General features: G+C 35.7%; 1 protein-coding gene and 1 non-coding gene across 20 annotated transcripts in view; both read left to right on the top strand.

The window, feature by feature from the left end:
* LOC127879846 (sushi, von Willebrand factor type A, EGF and pentraxin domain-containing protein 1-like) overlaps positions 1-16338 on the top strand; it is a 62366-nt gene extending 46028 nt beyond the window's left edge. For 18 of the 19 annotated variants that reach the window (XM_052426911.1, XM_052426905.1, XM_052426910.1 and 15 more), the window contains 3 exons: positions 4098-4271; positions 4930-5103; positions 11093-12514. In XM_052426911.1, coding sequence (XP_052282871.1) covers positions 4098-4271; positions 4930-5103; positions 11093-12264 — 1520 coding nt within the window. In that variant the 3' untranslated portion in view covers positions 12265-12514. Of the gene's footprint in view, positions 1-4097; positions 4272-4929; positions 5104-11092; positions 12515-14853; positions 15168-15344; positions 15740-15927 lie in introns of those variants that run through there. The other variant, XM_052426900.1, reaches the window with a different exon arrangement.
* On the top strand, positions 13134-13223 carry Trnaf-gaa (transfer RNA phenylalanine (anticodon GAA)). Its single transcript is given in 2 exon segments — positions 13134-13170; positions 13188-13223. It is a non-coding gene; the product is annotated as a tRNA-Phe (tRNA).
* Positions 16339-19791: the final 3453 nt, after the last annotated feature.

Raw genomic sequence — 19791 nt, 5'->3', positions numbered from 1 at the left:
GTAGTAATAGTAGCAGTAGCAGTAGCAGAAGCAGTAGCAGCATTACAAGACCAATACTTAAGAATGATCAAATGGGAAAAGGTAACCTACACTGGCAGTAAATATGGGACTCATTTACTGGTCAGATTTGGAATCTCTGCTGTAAAATGAGATTTTGAATGAATTAAAGGGAGGTAAATCTGTAATAAAAAGAACATGCATAAACCGTAGTTGTTTCCCTTGTTTGAACCATGCTAAATCCTTACAAGTTTGGAAAGAATTGGATGAAAAATTTGGACTTTATTGCATAAACACCATTTTGTCAATTCAAGGGGAGGTAATTCTGTACTTCATGGACCAATAATGCTCGTTTTTTGTAGGGTTCGTGTCCTCATTGATATAAAGACACTGTGCAAATTTGGAAAGGATCGGACAAAAAATGTGGAAGATTTTTTAAAGTTTTCACAAAATAGGCAAAAACGAATAAACATGCAAAGTTCAACGAGCTCCTGCGGCCATGTTTTTTGACGAATCAAATTTCTTTGAACAACTTTTTCAGGGGAGCCTTCAAAGGTCATCCATGTGAAATTTTTTGAAAATCTGATGAGCGGTTTCTGACAAGAAGATTTTTTAGGTTTTTACCATATATGGTCATGGCGGCCATCTTGGTTATGTGATCAAATTTTTTTTAACAATTCTTTTGTCCCATGACCTAGGGATGCTCCACATGAAATTTAGTTGAAATTGGCTCAATGGTTTAGTAGAAGAAGATGTTTACAAATTGTTTACAGACCGACAGACGGACGGACGGACGGACGCCGGACGCTGAGTGATCACAATAGCTCACCTCGAGCTATCGCTCAGGTGAGCTAAAAATGATCGAGAAATTGAAACAACCAAACCATATTTACTTGACCAAACCTTAATTACGCTGACTACAAAGTTTCATTAAATTCGGATCATTTGTGTATGAGATCTCGTGCGGAAATTAAAAATTCGTCAAAGGGCAGTACAACAGTAACAATAATTTAGAGGAACCTTTTCACAGATTTGCCCAAGTATTAAAGTTTGTCATTTAATGCTTTTAATTTATAAATGAAAACAATAGAACTAAATAACTCCAATAAAAAATAGAATAAATTTACAGAAAGAAAACAAGTAATTCTCAACTGTGCTCGAACCTCTAACCCTTGGAGAAAAATTCTAGCGCTTTAGCCACTAGTTTAACCGTTCTCAAAATGTGAGAGGTGTATTTCATACTGTTTATAAGCAATCCCAATTGTGTCACAAAATATAATGATAACAAGAGAATTCTCTAAATTTTTCAATCGATTCGCATTTGTATCGCTTTATAATGTTTAGGTCTTTAAATCGTCAAAAGATGCATATAATGGATATTTTGGGCATGGTAAATGTTCAGGTTAATTGTTTCCTAAAAAATATCATAACTTCAACGAAAATTGCGAATCCCAATTTGTCAATTTAGCAAAATATGAAAAGGACAAAATGACACTTGTCTAGAAGTGTGTCACGCAAGAAGTTAATATAAGATATAAGTTCATTACATTGTGTCATTTTATTTTTCAAAGAAAAAATAGCGCCTGAAAAAATGGAACCTTAGACATACATTAGTAAAAGCCGTATCAATCAATGGGCAATAACTCTATGTAAACACATTTGCAGCGGAATCTCCTTAAACTATAGTAAGAATTCTATCTTTTATAGCCCCGTCACACCGGACTTGCGTCCTTACGGCGACCTAAGACTGTGTTTCTGGAAATTTCTGATTGTCGTAGTAAGGACGCCAATGCCTTTTTCGGTAAAAATGCTATTGTTTGCCTTCCCGTCACACCAGCGTCCTGGTTTATGGCGTTCTGCGCGTCCTTACGGCGACCTTACCGCGTTCGTACTGCGTCCTTACGGCGACCAAAGCCGACCATATGGCGTCTTAGTGGCGTCCTTCGCGTTCTTAGTGCGTTCTTATTGCGACCATAGTCGCTCTGATGACGCAATAGACGTACAAAGGGCGTACTAGTGTCACAATAAGGTCGCCGTACGGTCGCCTTGCAGTCAATGATAATTTTGTGTGTGTTCGAGCGGCGACCACACGACGTCCACGGCGACCTTACAGCGACCCTTTCACGTCCCTACTACGACAACTGCGTCTCTACGGCGTCCCTACGACGTCCTTAACAGAACGCCGTAGAACGCCAGACTTCGGCGACTACTTTGAACATGTTCATAAGCAGTGATATAAGCAGTTATCTCTATATAAAATGTATCTCAATATGTAAAATGCTTTACAATAAAAATGAATTTTGTATACAGGAGCGAATTTTTCCGTGTCCAACTTTCGCAGGGGACAACTCGCGCATAACAATAATATGGTATATATTATAAATAGTAACTGATAAATATGTATGGAATTTATATTGTGTTATTTATTTTTATTTCTATTGACATTCATCTGCACAAAAATGTTCGGTATAATATAAGAATTAGAAAACCTCACTTCAGGCCCAATAGCAGAATAGTGACCAGCCAGGCAGCCCCAAATAGTATAGGCTTCGGTCCATATACTATTTGGGGCTGCCTGGCTGGTCACTATTCTGCCATAGGTCCCTCAGTGAAGTTTTCTATTTCTTAAATATTATACCTCACATATATTTGTTTCTTCTTCGTGTATATAAACTTCACAGGTCCGTTATTATGACTAGTGCCCTGTAAAGATGCGCGCGGATCTAGTCAGCGGGCGCCATAACGTAATAGCGCCCGCTGATTAGATTCGCGCGCATCTAATTGTGCCCGCTAGAATGTTAGTTATTTGTAACATTTGTGCAAGTCTTACAAAGCAAAGATTTTTTTATATATACTTAGGGTAAACGCACGCTTCGTTTGGCAGGTCACGAGTGTGTGTTTTTATTATTACTCACATCTAAAAAAATACAAAAATTAAATGCTATCTCTTGGATCAATGTTTTGCATCATGTTGTCTATGATATAAGCAGTTATCTTAAAATAGAATGTACCTCAATATGTGAAATGCCTTACAATAAAAATTAATTTTGTATAAAGAAGCGAATTTTTCCGTGTCCAACTTTCGCAGGGAGACAATTCGCGCACAACAATAATACGGTGCATATTATTAATAGTAACTGATAAATATTGATGAAATTTATATTGTGTTATTTATTTTTATTTCTATTGACATTCAGCTGCAAAAAATGTTCGGTATAATATAAAAAATAGAAAACCTCACTTCAGGACCAATGGCAGAATAGTGACCAGCCAGGCAGCCCCAAAAAGTTATCGGCTGAGGTCCATATACTATTTGAGGCTGCCTGGCTGGTCACTATTTTGCCATAGAGCCCTCGGTGAGGTTTTCTATTTCTTAATTATAGCCCGATCGGAATGAATCACATTTCAAAGTCGTTAAAAAATAAAATCATGCAATGATTATCATATGGGATTTTTCAACGGAAACTGACATGAGGCATCGATTATGACAGTCATTTTCCGTTTAACTCGTGTAACATACTGCTAATGACAGTAGTAAGGTTATGAGTTCTGTCTTTATACACAACATAAAGTTACCAGCAAAGTTCCAAAAAGAGTCCAGCTAGTTTATTATCTTCTATGTGACATTTAAATAAGTTCTTAGTTGTACTTGGAAACAAATCTGAAATATAAAAAAACACGTATTAAGTAATATGTACATGTAGTAACTGAAAATAATTATTAATTATATAATAATTAATAATAAAATGACATTCAAGATAAAAGGTAATTTCTAGTGGTCATTTATATTACTTTAAAAAATAACCAAGTAACATTCAGAAATAAAAAATCAGCAGCAGCATACAGATATAACATTCAACAATATGAAACATAACACAAAGCACAGAGAGTTGACTTACAACTGTCCAAACAACACATGGCGTCTTTGTTTCCTCAAAAAGATAAGTACAGTAAACACAAGGAAAATTGAGACAGTTGTAATTAATTCGAAAGGTTACAAAAACACTATAAAATATTAAGAGAATCGACTTGGTCATACTCGCACTGCTATGACCTTTCGATTCACTCTATTGAATCAATCAAACCATTTTATTTTTCAGAGTGTTATCCCTTTCCCATTACTGAACATGGGCATTTGTCCACGAATTCCACCACATATAGGACTTCCGTGACAATCACGTGTGATACAGGCTACAACGTCAACGGAAATAGCACGTCTGTATGTGAGAGCAATGGACATTGGAGCAGTACTAGTCAAACGTGTATTCCTGTTGGTATGTGATTTAAATCGGCATTACCTTTGGAACTGTCTTTTAAAGTAACATAAATTCGCAAAATCAACGAACATTTTGCAAAATATTTCGTAAAATAAAGTTCAACCATTAAAAAATAGTGTTTCTTTAAGCAAAAGCAAAAATTTCAACGCTAGATGTGGTTTTGTAACATAGATTTAACGAGACACAAAATGCTCGTTTTTATTTGTTGTGGCACAATATATTCCATTTTAATTTGATGAAACGGTATCTGTTCATACGACACACGAACACTAGCATGGTACATGAACATGTGTTGGATATATTGTCCCACAAAAAAGACAAGATGTTTGTATCTTGTTAAATCTATATATATGTTACCAGACCACATATAGCGTTGACATTTGTATGTGTTAACTTTTTGTGAAATATTGTACGAAATATTCGTTTATTTTGCGTGTTTATGTGCTTTTAAGATAATGGTAGAAATATTTTGTCTTCGGTATAGTTTCTTCAAACAATATAGCATGAAATGATATGTAGCAGTTTTGGAAACAGGAACATGAATCTTTAAAATGATGCTTCCTTTGGTAAGTGTGCAAAACATTTAAATTGGCAAGCAAATAATAAAAATCAGCGTACGCTTGTCTTCAGAATTCCAATTGATGATATTTTACAGATTGTAAACAGTTTCCAAATCCTTCAAATGGACATGTATTCCCCACCTCCACCACATTTGGGATTGTTGTTACAATCACTTGTGAACCAGGCTATATTCTCAACGGATCAAGTATGGCTATGTGTGGCAGCAATGGAAACTGGAACAGTACTGGCCAAACTTGTTCCCGTGAGGGTAAGTGTTAATGCCTATGCATTTTAATTTAACGAAATATATCGTATTCACGAATAAAATTTAAAAGTATAATGTTTGTTTCAAAAGCATAGTCGTACAGATGTGATGGTGATGTAAAATAATGTATGCAAACTTGCATCGGCAACGTCGTAATTGATTGCAATTCAAGTTAAAAGTGATATTCTGCTATCTCGTTTAACTACGATCAATGTGTCACGCGCAACGGATCCTGTTTTAATCCTGACAGGAACTAAAGATTTTTATAACGTTTTATTCCTGCGTTATTTTGCACTGTCTGGTGATGGCGGTATTTTTTGTAAAATGACAAATATGATACCGGTATATAAAACGTGTGGAAATAACGTTATTATAACCTTCAAAGTTGCTCTAAAATGGCGTATCGCTATTTTCGTATATGTTAAACAGTATAATAAAAAAACGAATGCCATTCAGTCGAGGTGCGTTGTTTACATAGACGCACAAGTAAAACAAGGTTAGGCAAAATAATTGCTCTCAACCGAACACGAGACACCAAATTTACATAACTGACACAGACGAAATTGTATCTAGTCCATGTTTTGAGAATATATTTGGAAATCTAAATTAAGTATGTGGAAAATGTAAACGAAACCAAATATGTAGTCATTAATTAGTATAATTAGATCCTAACGCTTATATAATTGCTTTGAATGTCGCGCTGTACATATTGCTGGCAGCTCGATAAGTTTTACTTTTTCATCACCAGGCAGGCAGCTGCAGAAATATTGATTGAATAGTCATTATAATTAAATAATTAAAGGCGTCAGCGTAATATTGTCAGACCGTACGAATAGAGCTTGATGGCAGCCTAAGAAAAAAAACAGATTGTGTTGCATTAAATACAGTCGAAACCCGATGGCTCGAACTCATCGGGACCGGCAACAATAGTTCGAGCCATCCGGAATTCAAGCCATCCGATTTCTTATAAACTTTTGTTTACGAACAAGTCTGCAGTACATTTTCACCTCCAGTTGAAGAGTACACATATTTCTTAAACTCCGTACTACTTCGCACTACGTACTGCTTTTGAATTCATAAGTTAATAAGAAACAAAAATCTACTTAATACTTTAATTTATGAATAATTTAAAACAGTTACAAATACAATTACCAAATAGCATTTAGTAAATATCAGCACGTTTTAGCGTATCACATTTAAAGGTTACACAGAGCACTAAGGAACGAAACATGCACACGCACTATATACACATAACATACGAGACAGAAGTGCATTCCTTTATTTATTTATAATTTTGCAGAAAGATATTATGTCCGTCTGTGTTGCGTCCCGTAGCTGTCGTCGAGAAAAGAAGCCTTTTAGCGATTTAGCCGTTGCAGCAATTATGATAAAGCATCTACAAGAACGTCATGTCTTATACAAAATGTCATCTTTTTCTCAAATTAATTAACGATTGAGTCGATGACATGTTAGCAAACAGGTGTTAAATCAATTATTGCGTGCTTTTAATCAAGCGGTCATAATCGATTTACAGTTTATGCGACCGGGGTTAAATCAATTTGTGCGTGCTTTTAATCAAGCGGTCCTAATCGAATAACACTTTTTGGGACCCGAAGCGAGTTCGAGCCATCTGAACAAAAGAACGTGTGAAAACTGTAGCCGGGACTGTGAAAACAGTTCGAGCCATCCGATAATTCGAGCTAAACGAATTCGAGCCATCCGACAAAATTTTATATGAATATATAGGCATACAAAATCGATGCTTTGATGCGAGTTCGAGCCAACCGGAAATTCGAGCCAAGCTAGTTCGAGCCATCGGGTTTCGACTGTTTTAATTAAAAACCAGAAAAAAATGTTAGCATTAAGTGCTGCATGCATTTAATACCCTAGCACAATGAAGCCAAACAATGCACGAACTAAAACAATATCTCTCTAAACTACTAAGAAATAAGCATAAACATTTGTAAGCAATTTAGTCGTGATAAGACAAATTGGACATCGGGAGCAACATTACCATCATTAATAATTTATGTTTATTAATTTAAATAAACATCATTATTTTTGAAAATAATACATTTGCAAATAATAAAACATCCCATTAGTGGTTAAGCAAAAATATAATTCCAAATAGACAGCCGCATTCCAGTGCGGCCACTAATATGATCAATTTGTTTCAAGTAGCTATGTACTTTTCCTTCAAAACATCAGTGTTGTAGTTTGTCCACGTATTGTGAATTTATATCTATACGCACATCTAGAACCGTTCACGTTCTGGCGTTCGAAATGAACGGTAATTCAAAATTCTAATTTATTTACAAAGAAGCTTCTAAATTAGTAGTATTTATAGAAAAGAGGACCGCGGGAATACCTGAACGCACAGCTGAGAGACTGTAGATTTGTTTTGTTATACTCGTGACCCCTGGTTCGATGAAAATGTAGACGAACGGGGAGTAAATTGAACATACCTTGATTTGTAAGTCTTTACAAAATAATCACAAGATTATACGGGTGTGGCAAAAGTTAACATCAGAGGCATTATGTGAACAAACTTAGTAGAAGACCACTTTCTGATTTTATATATAAATATTACTACTTTGGGTCTTATCCTTTAACAGAAAAAATTAAATCATTTCTGTTATAAAGTCTATATAACAAATTTTAGCAATGCGGCGTGGCCTTGTTTGACTACCGGGATATAGTTTAAACAAACTTTGCAGAGGCACTTTCTGATATAACATTAACAATATCAAAGTTTTGGTTGTTGCTTATGAAGAGAATTTTTTGTTATGCTATATTTCCATATTTAAATGTGACCACTGGTGTATGGTAAGCTTTGAACAATCCGAGTCAATGTACTACTTGTTACCCCAAACCGTCGCGTAGCCAGATTTTACCCAAGGGACTTGTTTTGTGCAAACGTTGCAGAGGACCCTTATGTGATACTACATAACAAATTGGATAATCATTGGCATTGCAGTCTCAGAAAAGAAGATAATTTAAAGGTTTTCCAATTATAATTCAATGTAAAACTACTGACAACTCGGGCGAGACCATATTTGACGCATGTGCATAATTTAAACAAAAACTGTGTTGAAGACTTCTAAATGATCGTCATACAAACATTGATAGGAAATGAACGTTTCAGACACTAAGTTCTTTTAAAGTTTTTTAAGATTATTGAAAACTTGTTGGTATCCAGTGGGATGACAAGGTATGACTCCAAGGATAAACTGTGTAGAGCTTGTTTTCTTATGCTACATACCAAATATAGACTGCGACTTTATGCTACATACCAAATAAAGACTGCGACTTTGGGGTTTAGGGTTCGAAGAATCTGTGAGTGTTTCCATGTATACGTGTAAAACGTCGGTTTTCGTCAATAATTCTTTTCAAAATCTTATTCTATACCGCTTATCAGATGTCCACAAAATTGCACAGGAATTATTTCTGGTGTTCTTTTTTTCAAAACTGTTGTCACTACGTTCTAAACTGTTCATGGCCAACGGGCCGCATGATAGATTAAAACATTAATTAAAATATTAAATAAAAAATCTTCTCCTCTTAAACCACAATGACAAGAAGTTTACTATTTATTTGAAGCATAATAGGCCTAATTGGTCTTCAACTATCGTTTTCAGAGAACCAGAACCATTTTCGATCTCAGTCAAGCTATTATTCGAACACACGTTCTCAGCAAGTTCCATGCAGATTGCACGAAATAAACGTTTGTCATGTCATAATAGAACAATACCCCCAACGCCGATCGTCATAACAGTTTGGAAGTTGATGAAAAAACTCTCTAAAGCGTGTCAAGTGTTGACAACATGGGCATTGTTGAGCACAACTTTTGATCCTGTGGGCATGTTTTGAACAAACTGCGTACTGGACCATAATAACATGTTACATAAATTCCGAGATTTATGGTTGAAAAAATAAGATTGCAATTATTATTCTATATAACTCTATATAAGCATATGAATATCGAAGTTGGGACAAGTGTTTATTCCAGTGGCATAATTAAACAAACTTTGTAGACGACACCTAAACGATGTTACATACGCAATCAAAAACCATTAAATATTGTGTTTTAAATAGGTTTTTTACTTAGGGTTTATATCAGCGAAGGCTGATAAAAAAACGCCCACGTTAAGGAAAACGCCTGCGGAATAGTTTGTGTTCACGGATAGGCAAACAGACATACATGCCGACAGCGAGACCAGACCAACGGAATGACGAACGGACAGACATACAAACAGACAGATAGACGCAAATGATTATTCAAGTAAACCATTTTTACATCATCACGGGTGTGGGAAGGGGTATGATATGTCATATCTACAGTGTTCAAGATATTTCACTTTAGCTATTTAAGGAAAACTGCCATACCACTTGGTAGCCATGATTTTCACCCGTCGTGAAGTCTTTTCGAAATCGATCGATATTTGATTGTTATTAATCTTCAGAGCAGGTTTCATGAAGATTTTAAGAAACTTTTTGCTAAAAGCTTGTTTACAACATTTCACTTCAACCATATCAAACTACCCGACCCTTTATATGCCAAGTTTTTCAATAGACCGGGACCATTTTGCAACGCGACAGAGATATCAACTTTTTCAGCAATATTTATCATAATTTGCAAAAATGGGAGTTGAGAGCTCTAAAGCTTCAATCGATTTATTTTTTAGAAACCGGTTTTGAGGAGCTTCAAACCTCATACTTCAATCTTGAAAAATGGCATTTTTTGATTATTTTTCCTTTAGTATTGTTGCATTGTATAGCTATCGAAATCGAAATCCAATCTTAAACTGTTTTACTATTTTCATTAATTAATGTTATTATTAGATTGTTTTGAAAAACAGTGTCTTCTGATACATACACTTTTTGTTTTTGAAACAAAGAAAGCCTTAATTGTTAAGTCACTTACGCCGTTTCACCTCAACTATTAAACACTTAAAGCTGTCGGGCAGGTGAGTGATACAGGGCCATAATGACTTCATTGTTTTAAAAGTTCAAAATCATAACAAGGTTTATGAACACTAAACTGTAAGTATTTTTCAATATTGAAGCGTCGCTATCACTTTTATCAACATGCATGACAAATATAGTGTATATGTGCACAAATACTGCTTTGCAGATATAAAATTTAATATTTATTAATCTGACGGTAAAGGTTGATAACAGTCTGTGGTTAAATCAATGAAACAATAAAGTTGATACAAATAGTAAAATAGTTTCGGTAAGCAATAGCTGTTTTGTCATAAAATGCCATGGCAACGTTTTAATCATAATTCATGCAAAAAAATGTGAACTCTACAAACTTTTCAATATTTATTGTGTTAATGATTTTGTTGTTTTCAGTTTAAAGTCGCATATTATATTTGACTTACAGAAATGACAGCGCATCTTCAAATAATTAACCGATCAGTGTCTGTATGTTTTCAGATAGGATCTCCATAAAAGCATTGTCATATTTGCTTTTGTTAACACTATTTTTGAGTCCAGGACTAATTTTGTTTTCTACAACTCGTTACTTAAATGCACAACATTTGCAGTTATTTTCCACATGCTGTTGTGTGCATATATTTTATATAATAATAAGTTTTTTCCATGAATCGGAGAAATCCAACTTAGAAGAAACACATAGTTAAACTGTTAAATTAAATTGTTAAACTTTTTAAAGATATACATTTTTCCGGTATTTTTTAAGTAAACAAATAAACTGAAGAAATTAACATGTGTGCGTACTTTCTTTATTTATTATGAAGTTTGAACATGTGTTACAATTCTTAAACCTTCTGTCCCTGATTTAAATAAAAAATCTTAGATTTTAGAGACAAAAAGTTAATTTTACATAATGTGTATATTTTCACTCGTATAATTTATAACGTGATGTATAATAGGTCAGGTTAATATTACATCGCTATATCTACCAATTAGGAATGTTTAGCAATATGTACAAAACATACAGATTTACGCATTTTTTCATCAACAGTTATAACGGACATCCCAAAGACAACTATTAAAACAACAACTACCACTACATCTCCGTCGAGCATTTATTCTACAAGTGCGTTTCCTGCTACATTGTTATCGACCACTAATTCACGAACACGGACTGCTATCCAAACAACCATAAGCTCTTCCAGCACAACGTCGGACAAAATTTCTTTTCCAATCGAAATAAGTAAAACGACTATAGCAGAAACATCAAGCCAAACGCTCACTGCATCGTTGTTTTCTTCAACACCCAAAGAGATGTCAACATCCTTGTTTTCGTCACCAGTGTTTCCTGGATCTACACAAGTAATAATTCAAAGTACGGGATCGTCTGCCCATGATACTACAACATTACTTAGTACATCGCTGTCAGTTTCAAGTACATCAGCGCCCTTTACAAGGAGCAGTCCTTTACCGAAAGAAACAACAAAAACCGACCCTTCAACTAATAGAAACAACTCATCGACAATAACCTCGCACTCTTCTGCCCACGCAAAGCCATCTAGTGAAATATCTACACAGGATTATACGCCACACGGTCACTATGCAAATCCAACAAGTCAAAACATCTCGTTGGCCTCAACATCAAATGACGCAATTACATCACTAACGTACTATACTGCCACATCACCTACGCCAAGCTCGGTTGAAACCACCCGATCAAGTCAAACGTCCACCAATAAAATAACAAGCTCATTGAACAATATTTCGCATAGAACAGTCTCGGTTGAAAAAAATCATGTTTCCAATGTCACTGGAATTACAGGTACCGCAAGCACAAGAGAATACATAAAAACGAAAATGTATGAACCGGTTTCTACGACAGTACCCGGTATCCTTGGGAACAACAATGAACAGAAGGGCTCCTCAAGTGGCAAAACCACTGTTATTATTGGTTCAGTGTCCGGAATTGCGGCTGGACTAGTTATTGCCTTAGTTGGCCTCTATGTGTATCTACGTATGAAGTCAAGGCGCTTGATCAACCATGGGTTCATGGCGGACGAAACTGACGCCACGTTCGTTGCTCCAAATAAAGGATCGTCAAGTGAGCTGAAAATGGATGAAATAAACGGGTTTTCGGCCGCAGAATATGATGCGATTAATGAAATGCAGCCGGATGGTGACCCTAACAATCGTATTTCTACGCGGAGCTTCGAAAAAATGTAGATAAGGGTGATTCACGCGATAAACTTGGTTAATCTCGCATAAACAGTCATAATGTGTGTGAGTGTATGTCACCTTTATCTCACCGTAGTATTGTACCGGTTTACCTATGTATGTTCTTAGACTTGAAGCCGCCATTATGGTAGTAAATGTTACTCAAAATGTATTGTATTTTTATATGATGACTTTGCATCACAAGATTGTTAAAAAAGTGCAAATGCATTTGTAAATAAAATATCATAGTATATATACAGTTAATGTTACTTTAAATTTTATGCACAAAAACACTAAAGTTTATCTATATGTTTACTACATATTGGTACAGTTGAAACCTCTCAGTAATTGTCGAGAAAAAAAACTTATTGGCGTCGCTCTGGAGAGCGGCGACTAGTATGTAATGCATTTTTTTTCGCTTATGGGAGGAGAAGTTATTTTACGGATCAATGTATATATTTTTGTTTTTAGAATATCTTGCATAGTGGTGATTTTTTGTGTAAATTAGTGTAAATAAGTACTGCATTTGTGCCTATTACATTTATTACAACATTTATTGCCAATAATGCAAAGCTAATTGTTTTAATTAATCCACAACTGATCACAGGGGAATGATCACAGGGACTGGGCAAATACGCGAAACTTTCTGGTTTTGTATAAAAACAAAACATAATCAAAATATATTTATTTTGTGGTTTTTCTAATTTGCTTATTTAGTGGAGAATCAATGTAGTAGGATATTTGACGACCTATCGCGCAAGCAAGTTTATTGGAAGGCGTAGTGGTTCGAAAACGTACAATGTATTAGTTTATTAATAGACATATAATAACGATCGCTATACACAACTTCACCAAATAGCAGTACATAAATGATGTCAGCCGGAATAGCTCAGTTGGGAGAGCGTTAGACTGAAGTTGTTTACCCAACAATCATCTAAAGGCCCCCGGTTCAATCCCGGGTTCCGGCACAAACCGAACAGTTCGGCGGCTGACAATTTAATTTCAGTCAGGTTAATAAATATAATAAAGCTTTATTTTATGTAGACATTTTAAAATCCATTTTATTACAATTGGACATTTTCATTAAAATTAATGGATGGCGCGTGGCGACAACGTTAATTAAAATTTCTTACATCACTTAAATATCTTATAAAAAATACACGTGTTTTTATATTAACAAATAAATGCAAACAACACATCTATTTTCCATGTATTTTATGGTTGTCTATCATAGGCCCTAAGTACTATCCCTACCACATATAGAGCGCAAAGCGCGACACGTATTATTGATTATAACAATGAGTTGCGATAAAGGAAGCAGCCGCTTATCAAGGAGGAGCTGTGTCCCAGCAACCCGTTTCCATAGAGTCAAGCACTCCTCGGAGTTTTTTTTTTAAGAACCACATATAGAGTGCGAAGCGCGACACGTATTACTATCCAGGTGGTATGGGCCCTTTAGCATTATCCGACCATTACGTCCATAGTTATGAGGACCCAACTCAAACTCTCATATGAGCAATATCGGACCATTAGTCCAGAACTATGTCTCTTTGAATTTAAAAATGAAAGTGAAAACTGCTTGGTTAGGTGCTTATGTCAACATTTTTCATCAGATTCTTTCCAAACTTACAGTGTCTTCATATCAATGAGCATTTTTACCTCATTAAAAATGAGAAACATCGAGACAATGAGTCCAGAATTTTTTTCTATTAAATTTGACAAAATAAACAATTTCCACTTGCTTAAAAGATTTCACAACTTTCGTCTGAATCTTTCCAAACTTGTTAAGTGTTTTTATATCAGTATTACTCGAACCCTATTGAAAATGATGAATATGGGAGCAATAAATCTATTATGAACTTTTACTGAATTTCAAAGTATTGTGAAATGCAGCTTCTTTATGCAATTTACAGTTTTCATTCAATTTTTTTTCAAACTTTTACAGTGTTTTCATATCAATGAGTACTCAACCCCTATCGTAAATGAGCAGCGTAAGAATAAGTTCAGAATCATCTCCCCTTGAAGTTGAGAAAAATATGAAATTACGCTTACAAGATGAAGCAAAAAATTTAAAAAAACCTACACAGTTCTGTTCCATTAATGAAAACTGCACACGGATGCCAGTAAAAAAAAGGAAACCAATGTTAATAAAAATGAACTATTAAATAGTTGGGGGTTACAACACAAAATCATAGATAATGGTTATTTGGGGGTTATAACACAACATCATAAATAATGGTTATTTGGGGGTTATAACACAAAATTATAGATAATGGTTATACCAGTATCTTTTTCTATTTTGTTTAAAATAATCGGCCAATATATTAATATTTACAGTAGAAAAAAAATCGTTCCATGTAATTTCATTAAGTGCCTTTTACACTGAAATTCCCGACGCCCTTTGATGCTTCGCATCAATACTTATCTTGTTTTATATTTAATGCATCAGCATATCAACATATCATAAAGCGGTCTCGCTTCAGCTCACAACTGTGGTATTAAGGCAAATAAACTTACTATGGATTAACTATCACATGAAAGGACTCCACAGGGAAAAGAACGTTCAAAATAAACAAGCACATCTTAAATTATTTACAGTGGAATCGACAACGTCGTCAGCCAATGTGCTTCCTTTTGACTCTTCGACCACAATACACACAACTGCATCGACAACTACGGCACAACCTTCTTCAACTATATCTTTCAAAAATATAGACCTAGACTCGGCTATACACATCGGCTGCAGCAGCATAGGTTGGAATGTTTCTGTAGATAACAAACTGATTCAAGTGTTGCATCAGTCAGCGGCTTCCGTTGAAGTATACTTCGGTGATAATTCCTGCAGAGGGTCCATAAGCGGCAATTTTCTCCTCTTCACCGAAGGCTTTCAAGACTGTCTGACCAATCAGAAGGTTAAGTTTTTAATCAATTGATCGTTGTAACGATTTAAAAGGCTTATCATATTGACCGTTCCTTTCGCAGCATTTGCACATATGAAAAATATCTTAAGTTATGCATCAGATAACTGCAGACAATATTTAGCTGTTCTTCACAGTATTTAACCCCATTCTGATTTCGCTTTTTTTCAGACGTCACAAACAACGATTATATACGAAAACAAACTTATATTCACGATTGTCGAAACATCACATTCATCAATCGTCCACAATCACAGATGGACGTACTATATCGAATGTGATGTCGCGCGTAACGAAGCTACCTCATTTCACGTGCATCACAACGTCGACACACACCCTTCGACCATTAAGATACATAACAACATCAGCGTGGCATTTTATTCTGACCCAGGCTTTATGAGCGAAATACCAGGAAATCCACTGCACACTATCCCCGGCAGTACAATATACGTCAAAGTGTACACAACGATTTCTGATTGGTCAATTAAGATGCGCCTACACTCTTGCTTTGCAACACCTTCCGACGGCAAGAATAGAACGATGGAGTATATGCTGATCCAAGACGGGTAAACATTGTTTTCACGAATGGAACGTCGTACCATAAGATCACAACCACTAAGCTTTAAGCGTTGCAAAAGCTAAATAAAATACACACACAATCGTGATCTATTTTGATATGTTTTATCGTGTTCGAACATTCTGCTATGATACCTTTTGCACACATATGTCATTTACACAAAATTCATATTTTAAGGTGTGAAGTAGATGCCAACACGCACATTATGTCCCAGTCTGCGCACGAGACAACGTTCATGTTCCAAGACTTCGAATATTCTGACAACCCAGAGGACATCGATGTGTATTGCAACGCCACGTTCTGTCCAATCAGAGACTTCTCTCCGGACTGCCTTCAATCATGCAATACACTACACTAGTATCACATTACGTAATCACATTTTGAGGTTGTTCAATTTAGTAAACAACCTGTGACGTTTATAAACGCAAATGCATAAACGCTACGAATTTAAGAATAACATGTACGCAGTTTAAGTTTTGGTCATGTTTAAAGTGACAGCGGACATAAAATACTGTAAGTATGTGATAACGTAATAGACATACTCAAGCTGTATGATTATAATCTACTTTAACATACTACATAATATTATACTACTTATTTTTCCTGCTCCATTGACACTAATTTTTGAAAATAACATCACTCTTTCTTGGCGCTCGACGTAATAGACAAGCCAAATCTTTGATCATTCGCCTGAGCATTCCGGATGATGCACGTGACAGCTAAATCTACAGGTCAAGATAAACGCGTCAATTACTTAAAACTATAAAAGATTTTACCAACAATGGCCAAAACTACTGAAAATATTGCAGAAATTGTAGATCTGCCGCAAGGATCTAATTACTAGATAAATAAAATGTAAGAAATGGCGCAACCGCAATACGCAACTTACAGGTAATTCAACAGTATCGTGTCTCTGACATCACGCTTTAAAATATACTCGATTTAAACAACCGTTATGTGCGCTATAAAAGTTAAAAAATATCAAAGTTTATCAATGTATCAAAAATTTACACATTCACAAATCACAGATTTAAGCAACCACCCGACATTTACTTTAACTTTATTTACGTTTAGTTCGTCGCCGCTATAAATGCCAAGGCATTTCGCTACGACATTGTCATGTCTGAGTACAGGTGTTTCAAAGCTGAACACAAATTTAAACTCGAATCTCAATAACACCCTCGAAATCCACTGATGGTGGAATGACAAGACAATATGCACGAATCCATACTACAAGATTACCGCTATAAATTGCAATCATATTCGGATCATTATTTCCTGATAACTCTCGCGGAAACGTAAAACTTAGACAATGTTTAATAATTAATGATAGATCCTTGACCTCCTGAAACATCATTGTCGCGGAACGATTTAACAATGTGCGCATGTCCACTCTGGGAATGATATATATAATATTTCATCAAATTAATTTTCGCAGCACAATATTAACTTCCTGAAAACTAACTGGAGAATAACTAGATTACAGGCCATGTCCACCCTGAAAGATACGGCATACTAGTTTAAAGTTTTATCAAATTCGAATTAATGTCATGAATTTTGTTTTAATGTCTTTGTTGATTTGACTCAGAAACGTAACATTCTCAAGTAAATTTCATATTCTTAATCACGGGTAAAAACTCGCTGAAAAGTAATTGGCGCGAATCAACCCGAAAATATACACATTTTCACACAATATGGATACTGCATATATGCAGGTTAATAAAATTCGGATCATTATGTGTCCCAATTATCAAATGCGAAAATACTTAGTATTCAATTGCAATATCTCACTTACAAATCAACGAAACGGAACGAGCTGACAATATGTTCATGTCCACCCCAAAAAGGAAAGGGCAATAACGTTAAATAAAATTCGGATAATTCGTTCCTTCGATATCGCGCGAAAACGCAAAATCCATTCTTAAATCAAATATAAATAATCAAAGGGCTAAACGCGAAAAAATGATTGAACCGGATCGACCTTAAAACAATTCAATTTCTATCCTCAACGGATCCTGAATATCATTTTAATTAAATAAAGATCAAAAGTGCCCGAGATATCGGGCGGAAACAAAAAGCAACAAAAAAAATAATCAAGCGACAATAACTCCCTGACAATAATTGACCGGAACGACTCGTCCACCCTAGCTGCATATTCAGTTTCATTATAAACGAACAATGTGCGCCTGAGATATCGCGCGGAACGAAAGATGTGACGGACAGAGTATCGAGGAAAATTGGGTTTAGACCCCGGCTAACATACCATGAAAAGTATCATTAAGATGGACGGACAAAGCAAGGACATTAAGCATAAATACTAATAAAGGGCCTTCATTCTATGTCACTTGTTGCCGCTTCAATTCCTTCTTTTGCGGTCGTCTGCTCATTCCGTTCATTTTGTTGCATGCGAACGTTTCAGCAAAAGAGGTGTTGAGTACACAAATATGTTCGATTCTAGCATATAAATACGCAGAGCCATACTTCAGTCAAAAAAGGCAACAGTCGCAATTACATGTATTTGTTTCCGATCATCTCTACATTGTGGTCGTTCAGTTATGTAAGCTTAATCCAAATATGCCAATAATTAAGGTAATAGAAGACTAATGGTTACAATCATAAGATTGTTGTTGTTAGGTTTTGGAAAAAAAAACTTTTTGGAAATTTTGAAGACCGTTATTCGTATAATAAAACGTTTTTTGGCTTTTGCGTAATGCAAAACAATATGCTCCATCCATCATGGCATATTACTATCTTTAAACAATTGTATACCAATCTATAAAATGTCCGAAATATGACAACAACACGTGTTGGCCTACCGAGCCTCTTCTGGCGACCGTGAAAAGGCGAAAGCTGGCTTGGTTTGGACACGTACCCATGCCCGACTATATGGGTAGGACTGTTCACTGGGACACACTAGAGGAAGGTCGACGTTGAGGCCGTCAAACAAAAGATTGATTGACAACGTGCAAGAGTAGATATTACTCTCAATGGATGAATTAATCTTTTGAAACATTTCTGTATCGTCATCCCTCATTTCCCCTCAAAGGCCAGGCTGGTCAAAAGAATAATGATGATAAAATGATAAGCATTATAATAAGTATTATGTTTTCTTAACATAAATTCCCGGATTCAATTATTACTATGATATTGTCAAGACAATTCTGACCAAGTCTCATAAATATTCAGTAAAACAAAAGTGAACTCTACAGTGGATTTGACGGTGGCATAGTTTTTGGACTCATGTGACCCAGATTAACACTTGGTCTAAATATTGTCATTAAAACAACTTGACTAGGTTTCATCAAGATTTGGGCAAAAGTGTGGCCTCTATTGGTTATAAGGTTATTCTAAAATTTGAACAGGTGACCCAGTTTTGGAACGCACGTCACCTAATTTCGAAGAAAGCCAAAAAATGTCAAGATACATACATGTGTGCTTTCCGAAAAATTCTGTAATAAATGTTCTTTGTTTTTTAGAACCGTAACAAGGTTTGATTTCTAAGATTTGACCTGGTGACCAAACTTTCATCATGGCCAAGATGTTGATATAAGATAAACATTCTAACCAAGTTCCATCAAGTTTGAGTCATCAATGTGGGCTCTAGAGTCATTACAAGTTTTTCCTTAAAATGGACCTGGTGACAAGGATTTTGGACATACGTGGCCCATATTCAAACAGATAAACATTCCGACCACGTTAAATCAATATTATTTCATAAATATGGCCTATCAAGTAGTAAAAGTGTGTGTGTAAGATTTGACCAGGTGACCTAGATTTTGGACAAACTAATCCAGATTCAACTAGAAATGGCGCGGCAGAGGCCGACGCGAAACCCCACGCCGCATGTTTGACCCAGGGGCGCCCCAGGGTTGGTAATGGGGCCATGCATAGTTGAGATTGATCGTATTATCATAAGAGAAGTTCAGTATCAATTAGAAGTGAATCGGTGGAGAAATGAAGAAGTTATAGTAAAAGGCAATTTTGGGTGGGTGTGGTCTATGTGGGCGGGGCGCCCCAGGGTTGGTAATGGGGCCATTCATA

Source organism: Dreissena polymorpha, chromosome 4 (genome assembly GCF_020536995.1).
Source record: "Dreissena polymorpha isolate Duluth1 chromosome 4, UMN_Dpol_1.0, whole genome shotgun sequence".
NCBI lineage: Eukaryota > Metazoa > Mollusca > Bivalvia > Myida > Dreissenidae > Dreissena > Dreissena polymorpha.
The sequence above is the reverse complement of the archived record's forward strand: the minus strand, read 5'-3'. Positions and strand labels throughout refer to the sequence as shown.